The following is a 16,660-nucleotide window of genomic DNA, read 5'->3' as shown; positions in this document are numbered from 1 at the left end:
CCTTAAGAAGTGGCCAAGCTGGTCCCAGCTCCACAGCTGGGCAGAAGGAGGTGCAGGGAGGGACAGTGGCTGCTGACTGCAGGAGCTGCAGCTGTGGGTGAGCAGCCTGTGTGCTGGGGCAGGCTGCTGTGCTCCTGCCTTCACTGGCTGGCTCCTAACAGCTGGATCCCATCCCTGCACTTGCTGCTTCTCCTGAGGAATTCACAGATTCCTCTGAAAGCAGACACTGAAAACGAGGTGGGTGGAAGGCATCCTGGGGTGTCTCCGCAAATACCTGAAGGGTGGCTGTCGACAGGATGGGGCCAGACCCTGCTCAGTGGTGCCCAGGGACAGGACAAGGGGCAAGGGGCACAAACTGGAGCCCAGGAGGTTCCACCTGAAGATGAGGAGAACGTTGTTTGGTGTGAGGGTGCTGGAGGCCTGGAGCAGGCTGCCCAGAGAGGTTGTGGAGCCTCCTTCTGTGGAGAGACTTTCAAGCCCCACCTGGATGTGTTCCTGTGTGCCCTGCCCTGGGTGCCCCTGCTCTGGCAGGGGGGTTGGCAGGAAGTTCTGCTATAACAGGAAGAGAAAATTCTTTGGTGTGAGAGTGGTAGAGGCCTGGAGCAGGCTGCCCAGAGAGGTAGTGGAGTCTCCTTCTCTGGAGATGCTCTCCCCTCCATTCCTGGGTGACCTGCCCTGAGTGACTGCTCTGGCAGGGAGGTTGGGCTCAGTGAGAGGTCCTCTCCATTCCTGGGTGTCCCTGCTCTGGCAGGGAGGTTGGGCTCAGTGAGAGGTCCTCTCCATTCCTGGGTGTCCCTGCTCTGGCAGAGAGGTTGGACTCAGTGAGAGGTCCTCTCCATTCCTGGGTGTCCCTGCTCTGGCAGAGAGGTTGGACTCAGTGAGAGGTCCTCTCCATTCCTGGGTGTCCCTGCTCTGGCAGGGAGGTTGGACTCAGTGAGAGGTCCTCTCCATTCCTGGGTGACCTGCCCTGGGTGTCCCTGCTCTGGCAGGGAGGTTGGGCTCAGTGCTCTCCCTTCCCACCCCCGGGGGTGGACCTTGCGGTGTTCCTCTGACCGCGACCGAGATTGCAGCGCGAGGAGGAAGGAACGGGGCTGGGACAGGAGCTGTGTGGTGGGTTGTAAGTGGGGCTGCAGCCCTCTGTGTGTGAAGAGAATGTCTGATGGCACTGGTGTGTGCTTTTGTAGTGCTGTCATTGAGCATACCAACAGAGTGATTTTCCTTGAAGATGATGACGTGGCAGCCGTGGTGGACGGCCGCCTCTCCATCCACCGCATCAAGCGCACCGCGGGAGACCACCCCGGCCGTGCCGTCCAGACCCTCCAGATGGAGCTGCAGCAGATCATGAAGGGTATCACAGCCTTTGGGGGACACTTGTCTAGAGGCACAGCTCCTCACTGAGTGGAGGCAGGTTGCAAAAAGAGCAGCTGGGGGCAGTGCCTGTGTTAGAAATGGTGCTGAGCAGAGCAGAGAGTTGTAGGCTCCTGTGTGATGGGGCATGAAGAGTTGTCCTTCACCAGCAGAACCTGCCAGGGTGGTCAGATCCATCCTGGCACCAGGCTGGGTCAGTGTTGGGGGATTTCAGACATCCTGGGACCAGGCTGGGTGAATGTTTGGGGATTTCAGACATCCCTGGACCAGGCTGGGTCAGTGTTTGGGGATTTCAGACATCCCTTGACCAGGCTGGGTCAATGTGTGCAGCTGAGCTTGGAGTATCTCCAAGGACAGAATTCCCACAGCCTGCCAGAGCACCTGGCCTGGTGCTCTGCTGCATCTCGTGAGACTTCTCCTCTAGCTGCTTACAGCATAATGAGGAGGATTTGGGTATTTTGGGGCTGAGGATATTTCTTCCTGCTTGGGGACATCCATCTCTCCTAAGACTGATCCTTAGAGCCTGGCCATTCCAGATCTGACCCTGCACTGCCTTGTTTCTACCTGTCACAACCACCCCTGGCTGGGAACTGGCCTGGGAGTGATGCTGCTGATTGAATTCTGTTCTTTCTTTTCCAGGTAACTTCAGCTCATTCATGCAGAAGGAAATATTTGAGCAGCCAGAGTCTGTTGTTAACACCATGAGAGGAAGGGTCAACTTTGATGACTACACAGGTAACTGAGATGGAGCCTCCTCTCTTGTTGACTGCTCAGTGTCTGGTGGTCACTCACAGGAGATGCAGGGGAGGTAGCTGGCACTGCTGAGGCCACACTTTGAATCCTGGGGTCAGTTTTGTGTCCCTCACTCCAAGAAGGACACAGAGGGGCTGGAGAAGGGCAACAAAGCTGGGGAAGGGGCTGGAGAACAGGGCTGGGGGAGGAACAGCTGAGGGAGCTGGGGGTGTTGAGCCTGGAGAAGAGGAGGCTGAGGGGAGACCTTCTGGCTCTGTACAGCTCCCTGAGAGGAGGCTGGAGCCAGGTGGGGTTTGGGCTCTGCTCCCAAGGAACAAGGGACAGGATGAGAGGAAATGACCTCCAGGTGCACCAGGGAAGGCTTAGGTTGGGTATTAGAAGAAAATGATCAAGGCCTGGCCCAGGCTGCCCAGGGCAGTGGTGGTCTCCATCCCTGGAGGGGTTTCAGAGTGCTGGAACTGTGGTGCTGAGGGCTCACCCAAAGAGTGGCTGTCAATGGCTCCATGTCCCAGTGGAGGCCAGGGACAAGTGGAGTCCCTCAGGGCTCAGTCCTGGGACCAGGCTTGTTCAACATCTTTGTTGGTGCCATGGACAGAGGCATTGAGTGCAGCCTCAGCAGGTTTGGTGATGGCACCAAGCTGTGTGGTGCAGCAGAGAGCTGGAGGGAAGGGATCCATCCAGAGGGACCTGGACAGGCTGGAGGGAAGGGATCCATCCAGAGGGACCTGGACAGGCTGGAGGGAAGGGATCCATCCAGAGGGACCTGCACAGGCTGCAGAGCTGGGCACATGACAACCTCATGAGGTTCAACAAGACCAAGGGCAAGGTCCTGCAGCTGGGTGGAGGCAATCCCAAGCACAAATCCAGGCTGGGCAGGGACTGGCTGGAGAGCAGCCCTGAGGAGAGGGACTTGGGGGTGCTGGGGGAGGAGAAGCTCAGCAGGAGCCAGCAGTGAGCACTTGCAGCCCAGAGAGCCAAGCAGAGCCTGGGCTGCAGCAGGAGAAGTGTGGCCAGCAGGGCCAGGGAGGGGATTCTGTCCCTCTGCTCCACTCTGCTCAGACCACACCTGGAGCTCTGTGTCCAGTTCTGGAGCCTCTGTTACAAGAGGGATCTGGAGGTGCTGGAAGGTGTCCAGAGAAGGGCCAGGAGGATGAGCAGAGGGCTGGAGCTGCTCTGCTATGAGGCCAGCCTGAGAGAGTTGGGGTTGTGCAGGCTGGAGAAGAGAAGGCTCCAAGGTGACCTTCTTGTGGCCTTCCAGGTTCTGAAGGGGGCTCCAGAAAAGCTGGGGAGGGACTATTTAGGCTATCAGGGAGTAACAGGACTGGGGGGAATGGAACAAAGCTGGAAGTGGGGAGATTCAGACTGGATGTGAGGAGGAAGTTCTTCTCCATGAAAGTGGTGAGAGCCTGGAATGTGTTGCCCAGGGAGGTGGTTGAGGCTCCATCCCTGGAGGTGTTTGCATCCAGGCTGGATGAGGCTCTGGCCAGCCTGATCCAGTGTGAGGTGTCCCTGCCCATGGCAGGGGGTTGGAACTGGCTGAGCCTTGTGGTCCCTTCCAACCCTGACTGATTCTATGGTTCTGTGGTTTAGCAGCAGGCTGGGGGGTGTTGGGTGACTGCTTGGGCTGGATGTTCTTCAGGGCCTCTTCCAGCCTAAAGGACTCTGTGTGTCTGTGACAGGGGAGGGGAAGCCAAGGGGGGGCAGATTGTGTGGGTCCCAGGGAGCACTCCCAGGTCCCAGGCACAGGGCGGGAGGTGCTGTGGTGTTTCACAGGGCTGATGGTGACTGTAAGTTGATGTGTGCCAGCCCCTGGTGTCTGGGGATCTCCTTCTACCCTCCCAGCTGGTTTTGCTTACCCTCTCTGACTTTGCTTGCAGTGAACCTGGGTGGGCTGAAGGATCACATCAAGGAGATCCAGAGGTGTCGCCGCCTGATCCTGATCGCCTGCGGCACCAGTTACCACGCCGGCGTGGCGGTGAGTGCCCAGCTGGCACCAGGCCTCAGCACTGGCCACTGCCTCTGCAGCAGGACTTGCAGCTTAAGATTCCAGCTTAAGAGGAGGCCATGAAGCTGATCAGAGGACTGGAGCCACCTCCCTTATGGGGACAGGCTGGGAGAGTTGGGGCTGTTCAGGATGGAGAGGAGAAGGCTCCAGGGAGACCTCAGAGCAACCTTCCAGGATCTGAAGGGGCTGCAGGAGAGCTGGGGAGGGACTTGGGACAGGGGCTGGGAGTGCCAGGATGAGGGACAATGGCTTTGAGCTGGGAGAGGGGAGACTGGGAGTGGAGATGAGGAAGATATTCTTAGAGTGAGGGTGGGGAGAGACTGGCACAGGTTGCCCAGGGAGGCTGTGGCTGCCTCCTGCCTGGAGGTGTTCAAGGCCAGGCTGGATGAGGCCCTGAGCAGGCTGTGCTGGTGGGAGGTGTCCCTGCCCATGGCAGGGGGTTGGAGCTGGATGAGCTTTGAGGTACCTCCCAACCTAAGCCATTCTGTTGCTCTCCTCTCATGACATCTGTAGGTGGTCTGTCAGGGAGGCTGACTTAGAGCAGGCTGTGTGTGAGGAGTTGGCCTCACCGGGGCTGTGGTGCCAGCAGCAGGGTCAGGTTGCAGAGGGCTGTTTGTCTGACATGTGTGGGCAAGTCTGAGCAATTAGGACAGGCTCCAGGGCTCATTTTCCTTGGGTCTTTTGAAAGTCAGATTTTCCAGGGTGTGGCAAGCAGAAGGTTTTTTTGTGCTCCTCAGTTGGGTGTCTGAGCACCATGCAATGTGTTACTTCCTGTGACATCTCTTTTCCAGACCAGGCAGGTTCTGGAGGAGCTGACTGAGCTACCTGTGATGGTGGAACTGGCCAGTGACTTCCTGGACAGGAACACTCCTGTCTTCAGAGATGATGTCTGCTTTTTCCTCAGCCAGTCAGGTATGGTCTTGCTTTACCACACACTCACTCCTCGTCTCTTTCCTGCTCAGGAGGGAAAAGGCAGCAGAACCAACCTCTGCCTGCTGGGTGGGTTCTGAGCAGAGTGCTGGAGAGCACTGTATGGTAGGGATGGGAAAAAAACAGAGCTCTCCTCCTGCTGTCCTTCTGTGGACAGGAGCTCTCCTCCTGCTGTCCTTCTGTGGACAGGAGCTCTCCTCCTGCTGTCCTTCTGTGGACAGGAGGTCTCCTCCTGCTGTCCTTCTGTGGACAGGAGCTCTCCTCCTGCTGTCCTGTGGACTGGAACTCTCCTCCTGCTGTCCACCTGTGTTGTCCACCTCTTTCATAGTGGGGGTTGCTCTCTTCTTCCTAGTATCAGATGATAGAAGGAGAGGAAATGGCCTTAAGTTGCCCCAGGGGAGGCTTAGGTTGGAGATGAGGAAAAATGTCTTCACTGCAGGAATGGTCAGGGATTGGCCCAGGCTGGCCAGGGAGGTGGTGGAGTCTCCATGCCTGGAGGTGTTCAGAAATGCATGGCCATGACACTTGGGGCCATGGGTTGGTGTCCATGGTGGTGTTGGGTGCTGCTTGGGCTGGATGCTCTCAGAGGGCTCTTCCAACCCAACCAATTCTGTGGTTCTTTGATTCCATCTGGGGCAGGGCTGTGCTTAGCTGGGTCACAGAATGACAGAATCAACCAGGTTGGAAATAAAAACCCAAACTTCTGAGTCCTGCCTGTGGTCACAGCAGTTTGGTTTCCATTCCTTAGGAAGAAATATTCCATCCACCAGCAGGCTGAAAAGCTGCTGCTGAGCTCTGGGTGGAGGCACATCCATGGCTGCTTGTGAGCAGGTGGAGTTGTGTAGCTAGAGCACCAGCAGCTCCTGAGCTGTGTGGTGGCTTTGGCTCCATGCAGGAGATGAACCTCCCACACTTGGGCATGACAGAACAGCTCAGCTCTGGAAGTGTGAGGTGTGAGACACTTAGGCACCAGGAGCAGCCTTGGTGTGCAAAATCCCAGCAGGGACAACTGCCCTGCAGAGCTGCAGTGATGTTTCCCTCTTCCTTGCAGTGTCCTGATCTTCAGCTTTGGTCCATGCCTCTCTTTGCAGGGGAGACAGCAGACACCCTGATGGGGCTGAGGTACTGCAAGGAGAGAGGAGCCCTGACCGTGGGCATCACCAACACCGTGGGCAGCTCCATATCGCGGGAGACCGACTGCGGGGTGCACATCAACGCAGGCCCCGAGATTGGGGTGGCCAGCACCAAGGTGAGCTGCAAGCTGAGACACCTCCCTGAGGGCAGCTCCTCCTGAAGGTCTTGGCTATAGCCTGGGCCCTCTGCTAAAGGCCTTCTGTTGCCTTTCTCACAGCTTGCACTGGGTTGGAAGGGACCCTCCAAGGGCATCTTGTCCAAGCCCCTGCACTCAGCAGGGACATCTCCAACTGGATCAGGCTGCCCAGGGACACAGCCAGTCTGATCCTGAATGTCTGCAGGGATGAGGCCTCAACCACCTCCCTGGGCAGCCTGTCCCAGTGTCTCCCCAGCCTCACTGTGCACAACTCCCTCCTGATGTCCAACCTAACTCTGCCCTGCTCCAGTTTCAAACCATTGTCCCTCAGCCTATCCTCACAGCCCCCTCTGAACAGTCCCTCCCCAGCCTGACTGCAGGTCCCCTGCAGATACTGAAATGCAGCTCCAAGGTCTGCCTGGAGCCTTCTCCAGACTGAACAACTCCAACTCTCCCAGCCTGTTCCCATAGCAGAGTTCTCCAGCCCTCTTTGTGGCCTCCTCTGGACCCTCTCCATCAGCTCCAAGTCTCTCTTGTGTTGAGGGTCCCACAGCTGGACACAGCCCTGCAGATGAGGTCTCAGCAGAGCAGAGGGGGAGGATCCCCTCTCTCCATCTGGTTGCCGTTGGTGACTGTGTGGATAATGTCCATGTGTCCAGCAGCACTCAGCATCTTCCTGTGTCTTGCACAGGTTCTTTTTTTTTTCCCTTCCTTCTTTTTTTGTAAACTATTAAACACTGAAAACAAAGAGGTCTCAGAGGGATGAATTCTGTGAGAGCCAAGAATTGTCTCCTCTTGACCATCATTTCCTTGAGATGCAGACTCAGTTTAAACTAAGGCTTGAAGATGAAAAGGGAGATTGAAAGGCCAGAGGCTGGAAACTCTGAGTGCATGGAGCTGCCCTTAGCAGTGTGGCTGGACTGAAATGGTGCCAGGGGAGGCTTAGGTTGGAGATGAGGAAAAATTGCTTCACTGCAAGAGTGGTCAGGAATTGGAACAAGCTGCCCAGGGAGGTGGTGCAGTCCCCATCCCAGGAGGTGTTCAAGAAACCTGTGGCCATGGCAGCTGGGACCATGGTTGGGTGTCCATGGTGGCGCTGGGCTGAAGGTGGGGTTGGATGATCTTAGAGATCTCTTCCAACTGAAACCAATTTATGATTCTGTGCTAAGAACCTGTGAGATGAAAACTTTCCCTTCAAGGAATGGTCTTTAACAGCAGCCCAGCCCTGGTGTCCCCCAGCTGGGGGCTGGTTGATGCCTCTGGCTCCCTGTGCTGCAGCAGAAGCCACCTTGCTGTGCTGCATTTCTGCCTGCTGCTGAAATCTGCTTGGGTTTAGCTCTGTGTGGAGGACAGATGATGTCAAGCTCTTACCTAAACCCAGCCAAAAACCACACTGGAGATTAAGAGTTCATTGGGGAATTGGATCATGGAACATTCAGGAGGTGCTTACAAAAAGCTCTTGACTGAGTTGTTTGTCCCTGGGTTGCTTGCACAGAGCCAAGGGCACAGTGTGGGGGTACAGGAGAGTGACATTTCCCCTGCTGAGCTGGGGAGCTGCCACTGCATAGAATCACAGCACCATAGGATGGTTTGGGTTGGAAGGGACTTCCAAAGCTCATCCAGTCCTCTGTAGTCAGCAGGGACACCTCCACTAGCTCAGGCTGCCCAGAGCCCTGCCAAGCTTCACCTTGAGTATCTCCAGGGATGAGGCTTCAACCACCTCCCTGGGCAACCTGTTCCACTACCTCATGGGTCATGGAATAGGAACTTGAAAAGATTCCACCCAAAGGTTGTCCAGAACCTCTTGAGAACATGCTAGAAACAACCCAAGCATTGTTAGCACAGCTGCTGGGGGCTGCTGACTCCTGGAACCTTCAGCTGCACCAAAGCAGAGCAGCTCACAGCCCACACCAGACTCTGCTAGGCAGAGACTTGGGCTGTGATCTGCTCTGGTTTGCAGCTAAATCTTTTCTGGGTTCCTTCAGAGCTGTTTAAACCTTCTCCAGCAGAGCAGCAGGAAGGTTTTTTGGTGGTTGTTCAGGGAGGGGCTGAAGCACTGTGAACCTTCAGCTGATTTCTAAGCAACATCAAGCCCAGGCTGGCACCACAAGGTGACTTCAGAGCATCTGTCCTACAGGACTTCAGAGGCTGTGCTGTGGATGTTTGATACCCAGATCCTAGAGCCTCAGATGTTGTGACTTGAGCTGCCTTAGCTCAGAGAGTCATGGAGTCATGGAACGGGCTGGGTTGGAAGGGACCTCAAAGCTCATCCAGTTCCAACCCCCTGCCATGGGCAGGGACACCTCCCACCAGCCCAGGCTGCTCAGGGCCTCATCCAGCCTGGTCCTGAACACCTCCAGGCAGGAGGCAGCCACAGCCTCCCTGGGCAACCTGTGCCAGTCTCTCCCCACCCTCACTGCAAAGAATTTCTTCCTCATCTCCACTCTCAATCTCCCCTCTCCCAGCTCAAAGCCATTCTCCCTCATCCTGGCACTCCCAGCCCTTGTCCCAAGTCCCTCCCCAGCTCTCCTGGAGCCCTTCAGGTACTGCAAGGCTGCTCTGAGGTCTCCCTGGAGCCTTCTCTTCTCCAGCCTCAACAGCCCCAACTCTCCCAGCCTGTCCACACAGTTCTGCAGCCTCTGCTCATCTTGGTGGCTTCTCTGGACCCTCTCCAGCAGCTCCAGAGCCTTCTTGTGCTGGGAGCACCAGAACTGGAGGCAGTGCTGCAGGGGAGTTGGAACTGGATGGCCTTTAAGGTTCCAAACAATTCACTGATTCCATTCCAGGTATGCTCACAACACAGGGTTGAGTAGTCACCAGGGGGTCTTGGAGGCACTCCAGGTGCTCCTGCAGCAGGAGTTGGTTCATTGCTCTCCTCTGCTTCAGCCCTGCTGGGATGAGCTTTGCCACCTTCGCCTTTGCTCCCTGACAGGACTGGGAGCTGCCATTCGGTGCCCTGCCCACAGCCAGTGTGGGGGAGAGCTGCTGGGTGGCTGTCACAGTGAGCTGTGGCCTCTCTCTGCTCCCTCTGCAGGCCTACACCAGTCAGTTCATCTCCCTGGTGATGTTTGCTCTGATGATGTGTGACGACAGAATCTCCATGCAGGAGAGGCGCAAGGAGATCATGAGGGGCCTGAAGGGGCTGCCAGGTAGGAAGCTGCTCTGGCCCTGGTGTCTCACCAGCTCAGGGGCTTCAGAGATTCACAGAACATTAGAACTTCACCCTAAGCCCCTGCTGACCCCAGCACAGCCTCCCAGCCCCCAGCTGGAGCCCTCTTCAAACCTCACCTCAGCCCAGGCAGCCAGGGGACACTGTGCTCTTTGTCACCTCCCCAGCCCAGCACTGAGCAGCCATTCCTGTGCTGCTGCTTCTGTGCCCAGGGATGGGAGTCACAGAATGGAGAGGACCTCTGGAGATCACCCAGTCCAACCCCCCTGCCAGAGCAGGTCACACAAGGCAGGTCACACAGGAACACATCCAGGTGGCTTTGGAAGCTCTCCAGAGAAGGAGACTCCACAACCTCTCTGGGCAGCCTCCAGCACCCTCACACCAAAGAAGTTTCTCCTCAAGTCGAGGTGGAACCTTCTCTGTTCCAGTTTGTCTCCATTGCTCCTTGTCTCATTACTGCACACCCCCAAACAGAGCTTGGCCTCCTCACCCCTCAGCTATTGATAGACATTGATCAGATCCCTCTCAGCCTTCTCTTCTCCAGACCAAACAGCCTCAGGGCTCTCAGTCTCTCTCCACAGGGGAGATGCTCAAGTCCCCAACTCCTCCTCCTGGCTCTCCCCTGGACTCTCTCCAGCAGGTCTCTGTCTCTCTGGAACTGGGGAGCACAAAGCTGGACACAGGATTGCAGCTGTGGTCTCAGCAGGGCAGAGCAGAGGGGCAGCAGAACCTCCCCAGCCCTGCTGCCCACACTTCTCTTGCTGCCCCCCAGGCTGCCATTGGCTCTCTTGGCCCCAAGGGCACTTTGCTGTCCCATGCAGAACTTGCTGTCCACCACCACTCCAAGGTCTTTCTCCATGGAGCTGCTCTCCAGCCTCTAACCTGTCCTGGTGCCTGCTGTTCTTCCACCCCAGATGCAGGACCCTGCCCTTGTCCTTACTGAACCTCCTGAGGTTCTCCTTCCCCCAGCCCTCAGCCTGTCCAGCTCCCCTTGGATGGCAGCACAGCCTGAGGGGTGGCAGCCACCCCCTCCCTATCTTGCTGAGGGTGCACTCAGCCCAGGGGTGCAATGTTGGCTGTTTATTAACAATAACCTTTGCAACCATCTTCCCTCTGCTGCCTTCAGCCCACCCACTGGAGCTGTTGAGGCACTGATCCAGTTTGTCACTGCTGCCTGTGGACATGAAGGGCTAACAGTGTGTAGGGTTTGAGAGGCTGAGCAGCACTGAGCCATGCACCCCTTGACTTCTTCTCTTCCCTTCTAGACTTGATTAAAGAAGTGCTGAGCATGGATGATGAGATCCAGAAGCTGGCCACAGAGCTGTACCACCAGAAATCTGTCCTCATCATGGGCCGTGGCTACCACTATGCTACATGCCTGGAGGGAGCTTTGGTAAGGAGATGTCCTCATTGCCAGCTGCCTCAGGCACCCTCAGCTGCCAGCTGCAGGTTTCCACCCAGGAAATGACACTGGTGGTAAAGCAGCTCACAGCTCTGCCATGCTGCCTGGCACTTGGCTCACAAAACCCCAAGGCAACACTGCAGGCCTGGCCAAGAGTGGCTTGGAAGTGGCTTGGCACAGGTCTGGGGGTGCTGGTGACAACCAACTGAGGGTGAGCCTCCAGTGTGCTCAGGTGGCCAAGAAGGCCACCAGCAGCCTGCCCTGGAGCAGCACTGATGTGACCAACAGGAGCAGGGCACGGAGTGTGCCCCTGGGCTGGGCACTGGGGAGGCCACACCTTGAGTGCTGGGTTCAGTTCTGGGCTCCTCACTCCAAGAAGTACATTGAGGGCTGGAGCAGGGCCAGAGAAGGGCAACAGAGCTGGGGCAGGGTCTGGAGAAGAGGGCTGGGGAGGAGCAGCTGAGGGAGCTGGGGGGGTGAGGCTGGAGAAGAGGAGGCTGAGGGAGACCTCATTGCTCTCTACAGCTCCTGAGAGGAGGCTGGAGCCAGGGGGGGTTGGGCTCTGCTCCCAGGTATAAGAGAGAAGACAAAAGGAAATGGCCTCAAGCTGCACCAGGGGAGGTTGAGGTTGGAGATTAGGAACAATTTCAGTACCAAAAGGGTCACTATGCTGCCCAGGGAGGTGGTGCTGAGGCTGTGGTTGAGTGGCAGCGAAAGGTCATGGATGTGGTGCTGAGGCTGTGGTCAGTGGCAATGAAAGGTGCCTGGATGTGGTGCTGAGGCTGTGGTGCTGAGGTTGTGGTCAGTGGCAGTGAAAGGTGCTGGATGTGGTGCTGAGGCTGTGGTCAGCGGCAGTGAAAGGTCATGGATGTGGTGCTGAGGCTGTGATGCTGAGGCTGTGGTCAGAGGCAGTGAAAGGTGCCTGGATGTGGTGCTGAGACTGTGGTCAGTGGCAGTGAAAGGTCATGGATGTGGTGCTGAGGCTGTGGTCAGAGGCAGTGAAAGGTGCCTGGATGTGGTGCTGAGACTGTGGTCAGTGGCAGTGAAAGGTGCCTGGATGTGGTGCTGAGGCTGTGGTCAGTGGCAGTGAAAGGTCATGGATGTGGTGCTGAGGCTGTGGTGCTGAGGCTGTGGTCAGTGGCAGTGAAAGGTCATGGATGTGGTGCTGAGGCCGTGGTGCTGAGGCTGTGGTCAGTGGCAGTGAAAGGTCATGGATGTGGTGCTGAGGCCGTGGTGCTGAGGCTGTGGTCAGAGGCAGTGAAAGGTGCCTGGACGTGGTGCTGAGGCCATGGTGCTGAGGCCGCGGTGCTGAGGCCGTGGTCAGTGGCAGTGAAAGGTCATGGATGTGGTGCTGAGGCTGCGGTGCTGAGGCCATGGTCAGAGGCAGTGAAAGGTCATGGATGTGGTGCTGAGGCCGTGGTCAGAGGCAGTGAAAGGTCATGGATGTGGTGCTGAGGCCGTGGTCAGAGGCAGTGAAAGGTCATGGATGTGGTGCTGAGGCCGTGGTCAGAGGCAGTGAAAGGTGCCTGGATGTGGTGCTGAGGCCATGGTGCTGAGGCCGCGGTGCTGAGGCCGTGGTCAGTGGCAGTGAAAGGTGCCTGGATGTGGTGCTGAGGCCGCGGTGCTGAGGCTGCGGTCAGTGGCAGTGAAAGGTCATGGATGTGGTGCTGAGGCCGCGGTGCTGAGGCCGTGGTCAGTGGCAGTGAAAGGTCATGGATGTGGTGCTGAGGCCATGGTGCTGAGGCCGCGGTGCTGAGGCCGTGGTCAGTGGCAGTGAAAGGTCATGGATGTGGTGCTGAGGCCGCGGTGCTGAGGCTGCGGTCAGTGGCAGTGAAAGGTCATGGATGTGGTGCTGAGGCCGCGGTGCTGAGGCTGCGGTCAGTGGCAGTGAAAGGTCATGGATGTGGTGCTGAGGCCGTGGTGCTGAGGCCGCGGTGCTGAGGCCGCGGTCAGTGGCAGTGAAAGGTCATGGATGTGGTGCTGAGGCTGCGGTGCTGAGGCCGTGGTCAGAGGCAGTGAAAGGTCATGGATGTGGTGCTGAGGCTGCGGTGCTGAGGCCGTGGTCAGAGGCAGTGAAAGGTCATGGATGTGGTGCTGAGGCCGCGGTGCTGAGGCTGCGGTCAGTGGCAGTGAAAGGTCATGGATGTGGTGCTGAGGCCGCGGTGCTGAGGCTGCGGTCAGTGGCAGTGAAGGGACGCTGTCTCCCTTCAGAAAATCAAGGAGATCACCTACATGCACTCGGAGGGGATCCTGGCGGGGGAGCTGAAGCATGGCCCCCTGGCGCTGGTGGACAAGCTGATGCCTGTGATCATGATCATCATGAGAGACCACACCTATGCCAAGTGCCAGAACGCTCTGCAGCAGGTCATAGCACGGCAGGTGAGAGCTGGCAGGGCCCTGAGAGGGCAGACTGAGACTGGAGGCTGACAGTGAGGGTGGGGAGAGACTGGCACAGGTTGCCCAGGGAGGCTGTGGCTGCCTCCTGCCTGGAGGTGTTCAAGGCCAGGCTGGATGAGGGCTGGGCTGGTGGGAGGTGTCCATGCCCATGGCAAGGGGTTGGAACTGGATGAGCTTTGAGGTCCCTTCCAACCCTGAAAATTCTGGCAGAAGAGAAGGCTCCAGAGATACCTCAAAGCAGCCTCCCAGGACCTGAAGGGGCTCCAGGAGGGCTGGGGAGGGACTTGGGACAGGGGCTGGGAGTGCCAGGGTGAGGGACAATGGCTTTGAGCTGGGAGAGGGGAGACTGAGGCTGGAGATGAGGAAGAAATTGTTGAGAGTGAGGATGGGGAGAGACTGGAATAGGCTGCCCAGGGAGGCTGTGGCTGCCTCCTGCCAGGACATGTTGAAGGCCAGGCTGGATGAGGCCTTGAGCAGCCTGGGCTGGTGGGAGGTGTCCCTGCCCATGGCAGGGGGTTGGCACTGGATGATCTTGAAGGTCCTTCCCAACCCAAAGCATTCCATGACTCCATGAATGCTTCCAACACCAAAGCAGCTCACAGGCACCCAACCCCTTTGCTGCAGTGTGTCTGCCCCTGTAGTGTGAGCTCATTTCAGGTGCAGCTGTTGCAGTGGACTGCAGAAGCCTGCTGTGGTTATTTGGCCTTCAGCAGGCTGCAGGAGTGCCCAGGGGGTGCTAAGCTGCTCTCTGCTGAATCACTTCAAGAGTTCTTGCTGCTGATGCTCTGAACAGAAGTGAGACACTGGCAGAGATTGCCCAGGGAGGTGGTGCAGGGCCCATGCCTGGAGATTTTTAATGCCAGGCTGGATCTGGCTGTGAGCACCCTGTCTAGTGTGAGGTGTCCCTGCCCATGGTAGGGGGTTTGGAGCTGGATGGTCCTTGAGGTCCCTTCCAGCCCTGACAATTCTGTGAGAACAGAACCCTCCAGACCTGTTCTTCAACCCTTCCCTTTGCTGCAGGGGCGACCTGTTGTGATCTGTGATAAGGAAGACATTGAGACCATCAAGAACAACAAGAGGACAATCAAAGTTCCCCACTCAGTGGACTGTCTGCAGGGGATCCTGAGTGTCATCCCCCTCCAGCTGCTGGCTTTCCACCTGGCAGTTCTCAGAGGCTATGATGTGAGTAGAGCTCTTCCTTCCCTGCTGCTGGCTGCAGGAGCTGTGCTGGGTGATGCTGGAGGTCTCTGTGGGCATTTGTTTGAGTTCCTGGGATGAGCTTGGGAAAGAGCAGACCTGGCAGCTAGAGAAGCTTCTGGTGGACAGCACTTGAAGGCAGTTGTAGACTTGGCCAAGTCTTCTGCAGTCTTGAGTTTGGCTTTTCTGCTCCATGCTGCTTGGTGGAGGGCTGGCAGGGAGCTGAGGGCAGGGAATCATCCCCAGGAGGGTGTTTGGTGAAGGCTGTGCTGGTGGAGAGCTGGCAGGGAACCATCCCCTGGAGGGTGTTTGGTGGAGGCTGTGCTGGTGGAGGGCTGGCAGGGAACCATCCCCTGGAGGGTGTTTGGTGGAGGCTGTGCTGGTGGAGGGCTGGCAGGGAACCATCCCCTGGAGGGTGTTTGGTGGAGGCTGTGCTGGTGGAGGGCTGGCAGGGAACCATCCCCTGGAGGGTGTTTGGTGGAGGCTGTGCTGGATTCAACTCTGTGCCTGTCCCAGTGACCTCTCCCCAGCTGAGCACTGGAAGGGATCCTGCAGGGCACTGACTCCTGGCTCTTGGGAGAGCAGCTGCAGAGCTTTCTGGACTTGTGCTGTACCTCAAGTGATGTGAAGACACCGCAGGGTCCAGAGGTGACAAGAGCAGTGTCTGACTTCTCACCAGCCTCTTTTTCTCCTCCTCTGCAGGTTGATTTTCCAAGAAATCTGGCCAAGTCCGTAACTGTAGAGTGAACAGAGACCATCTGCCTCCTTCCTAGGGGCAAAGGGGGATTCAGTGAGAGACTCTTTGCTTTTTGGTACCAAACTCAGTTGATTTCCAAGCCCCCTAGCTCAACCTTCTTTTGCTCAAGCCTTGTTTGTGTCCCAGCCCACCATGATTCCATTGCATTAGTGATTGTCCAGTTGATTCCACCTTGCTGTGTCCATAGCTTTGGGGTTGGTTGGTTTGTTTTGTACTTTTTTTCCAGTGCCAGACCTTCCCTGGATGTTTTTTCTTTAAGGATTTCTCAGTCTTCTAGGCAGGTAAAGGAGCCTCCACCTGGCTTTGGAGAGCTTGGGGCTCAGTTCAGTTGCTGGGGAGAAACCATTGAGTGAATTTCCTGTTGTGCTCTCAGGGGCAGGATACCAGAGCAGAAACTGGAACCAGAGCTGTTCCTGGTCCTGCCTGTGCAGCTTTTTGAGGTGGAAGCAAGGATTTGGGGGTCAGTTTCTGCCTGGTGTACAAAAGGGGAATTCAACTGCTCTGTTGCAGCCTCCGCAGTTTGAAGGCCATGGGAACTGTGCTAAGCAAACATTGCTTCAGAAGGGTTTAACCTATGCCAAATACCTAGCAAGTGACAATCTCCTGGCCTGGCTGGGCCACCACTCTGTGTGACACCAGCAGCTCCCTGCAGCTGTGCCCATGAAGCCAGAGGAGCTCCCTGGCTGATGTAGTGTGGGGGGGAGGAAGAGGAGCAGTGCTTGGCCTCTGCTGGTGCTTTGGTGGTGCTGTGGTGATGTTTTTCTTTGGAACAAGTAGAAGCCTTCCTGTGTTGAGGATTTCTCCTCCCCCCTCTTGAACCAAGCACTGTGGCACTAGAAACACATCCTGAGGAAGCAGCTTTCTGCTGGCACAGGTCACTTGCTGGTCTGGATGCTCAGGAGAAGGTTTCTGCCTGGTATCTGTCTGGCAGAGAGGCAGCACCAACACTCCCTTGCTGAGGCCTGTGGTGGATGCATGGCTGCTGGTCCCTGGAGGAGCTCTCTGTGTGTGTGACTTGTGTCAAACTGAGCTGGTTTAAAAGGGGAGGGGATGAGAAAAGGCTCAACAGCCATGACAGAAATCCCTTGGAAACAGTTTTGTAAGAAGCTTTCAGGGAATCAGAACTCAACACAAATTCCACCTTCCAGACTTGGCATTGATTTGCAAACTCGGAGTGCAGTTAGCTCTCTGTTTCCTCATGCTCCAAGGTGCATCTCCTGCCAGCTTGGTGGCCTTGGAATTAGCTTTACACCCCCAGAAGAAACCCACACTGCAAGGCATAAAGCAATGGTTGCCAAGGGGTGCTGAGCATGCCAGGGGGTGCCTAGGGGCACCCCAGGGGCAAGCCTACCTCAGGAGGGCTGCAGCACAGTGCCTGGGGAATGGCCTCTGAGCTCTCCCTGCAGGGCATG

At 57.0% G+C, this 16,660-nt stretch overlaps 1 protein-coding gene across 1 annotated transcript in view; it reads left to right on the top strand.

The window, feature by feature from the left end:
* The window catches only part of GFPT1 (glutamine--fructose-6-phosphate transaminase 1), a 38,518-nt gene extending 22,421 nt beyond the window's left edge, over positions 1 to 16,097 (top strand). Inside the window, exons 9-18 of the mRNA XM_054396645.1 lie at positions 1,185 to 1,348; positions 2,008 to 2,103; positions 3,999 to 4,096; positions 4,918 to 5,038; positions 6,148 to 6,305; positions 9,361 to 9,475; positions 10,761 to 10,888; positions 13,109 to 13,276; positions 14,315 to 14,476; positions 15,194 to 16,097. Coding sequence (XP_054252620.1) covers positions 1,185 to 1,348; positions 2,008 to 2,103; positions 3,999 to 4,096; positions 4,918 to 5,038; positions 6,148 to 6,305; positions 9,361 to 9,475; positions 10,761 to 10,888; positions 13,109 to 13,276; positions 14,315 to 14,476; positions 15,194 to 15,238 — 1,255 coding nt within the window. The 3' untranslated portion in view covers positions 15,239 to 16,097. The remainder of the gene's footprint in view (positions 1 to 1,184; positions 1,349 to 2,007; positions 2,104 to 3,998; positions 4,097 to 4,917; positions 5,039 to 6,147; positions 6,306 to 9,360; positions 9,476 to 10,760; positions 10,889 to 13,108; positions 13,277 to 14,314; positions 14,477 to 15,193) is intronic.
* The last annotated feature ends 563 nt before the right edge of the window (positions 16,098 to 16,660 follow it).

This window comes from Indicator indicator, chromosome 38 (genome assembly GCF_027791375.1).
Source record: "Indicator indicator isolate 239-I01 chromosome 38, UM_Iind_1.1, whole genome shotgun sequence".
Classification (NCBI taxonomy): Eukaryota; Metazoa; Chordata; class Aves; order Piciformes; family Indicatoridae; genus Indicator; species Indicator indicator.
This window is presented reverse-complemented; position numbering and strand designations above follow the sequence as displayed.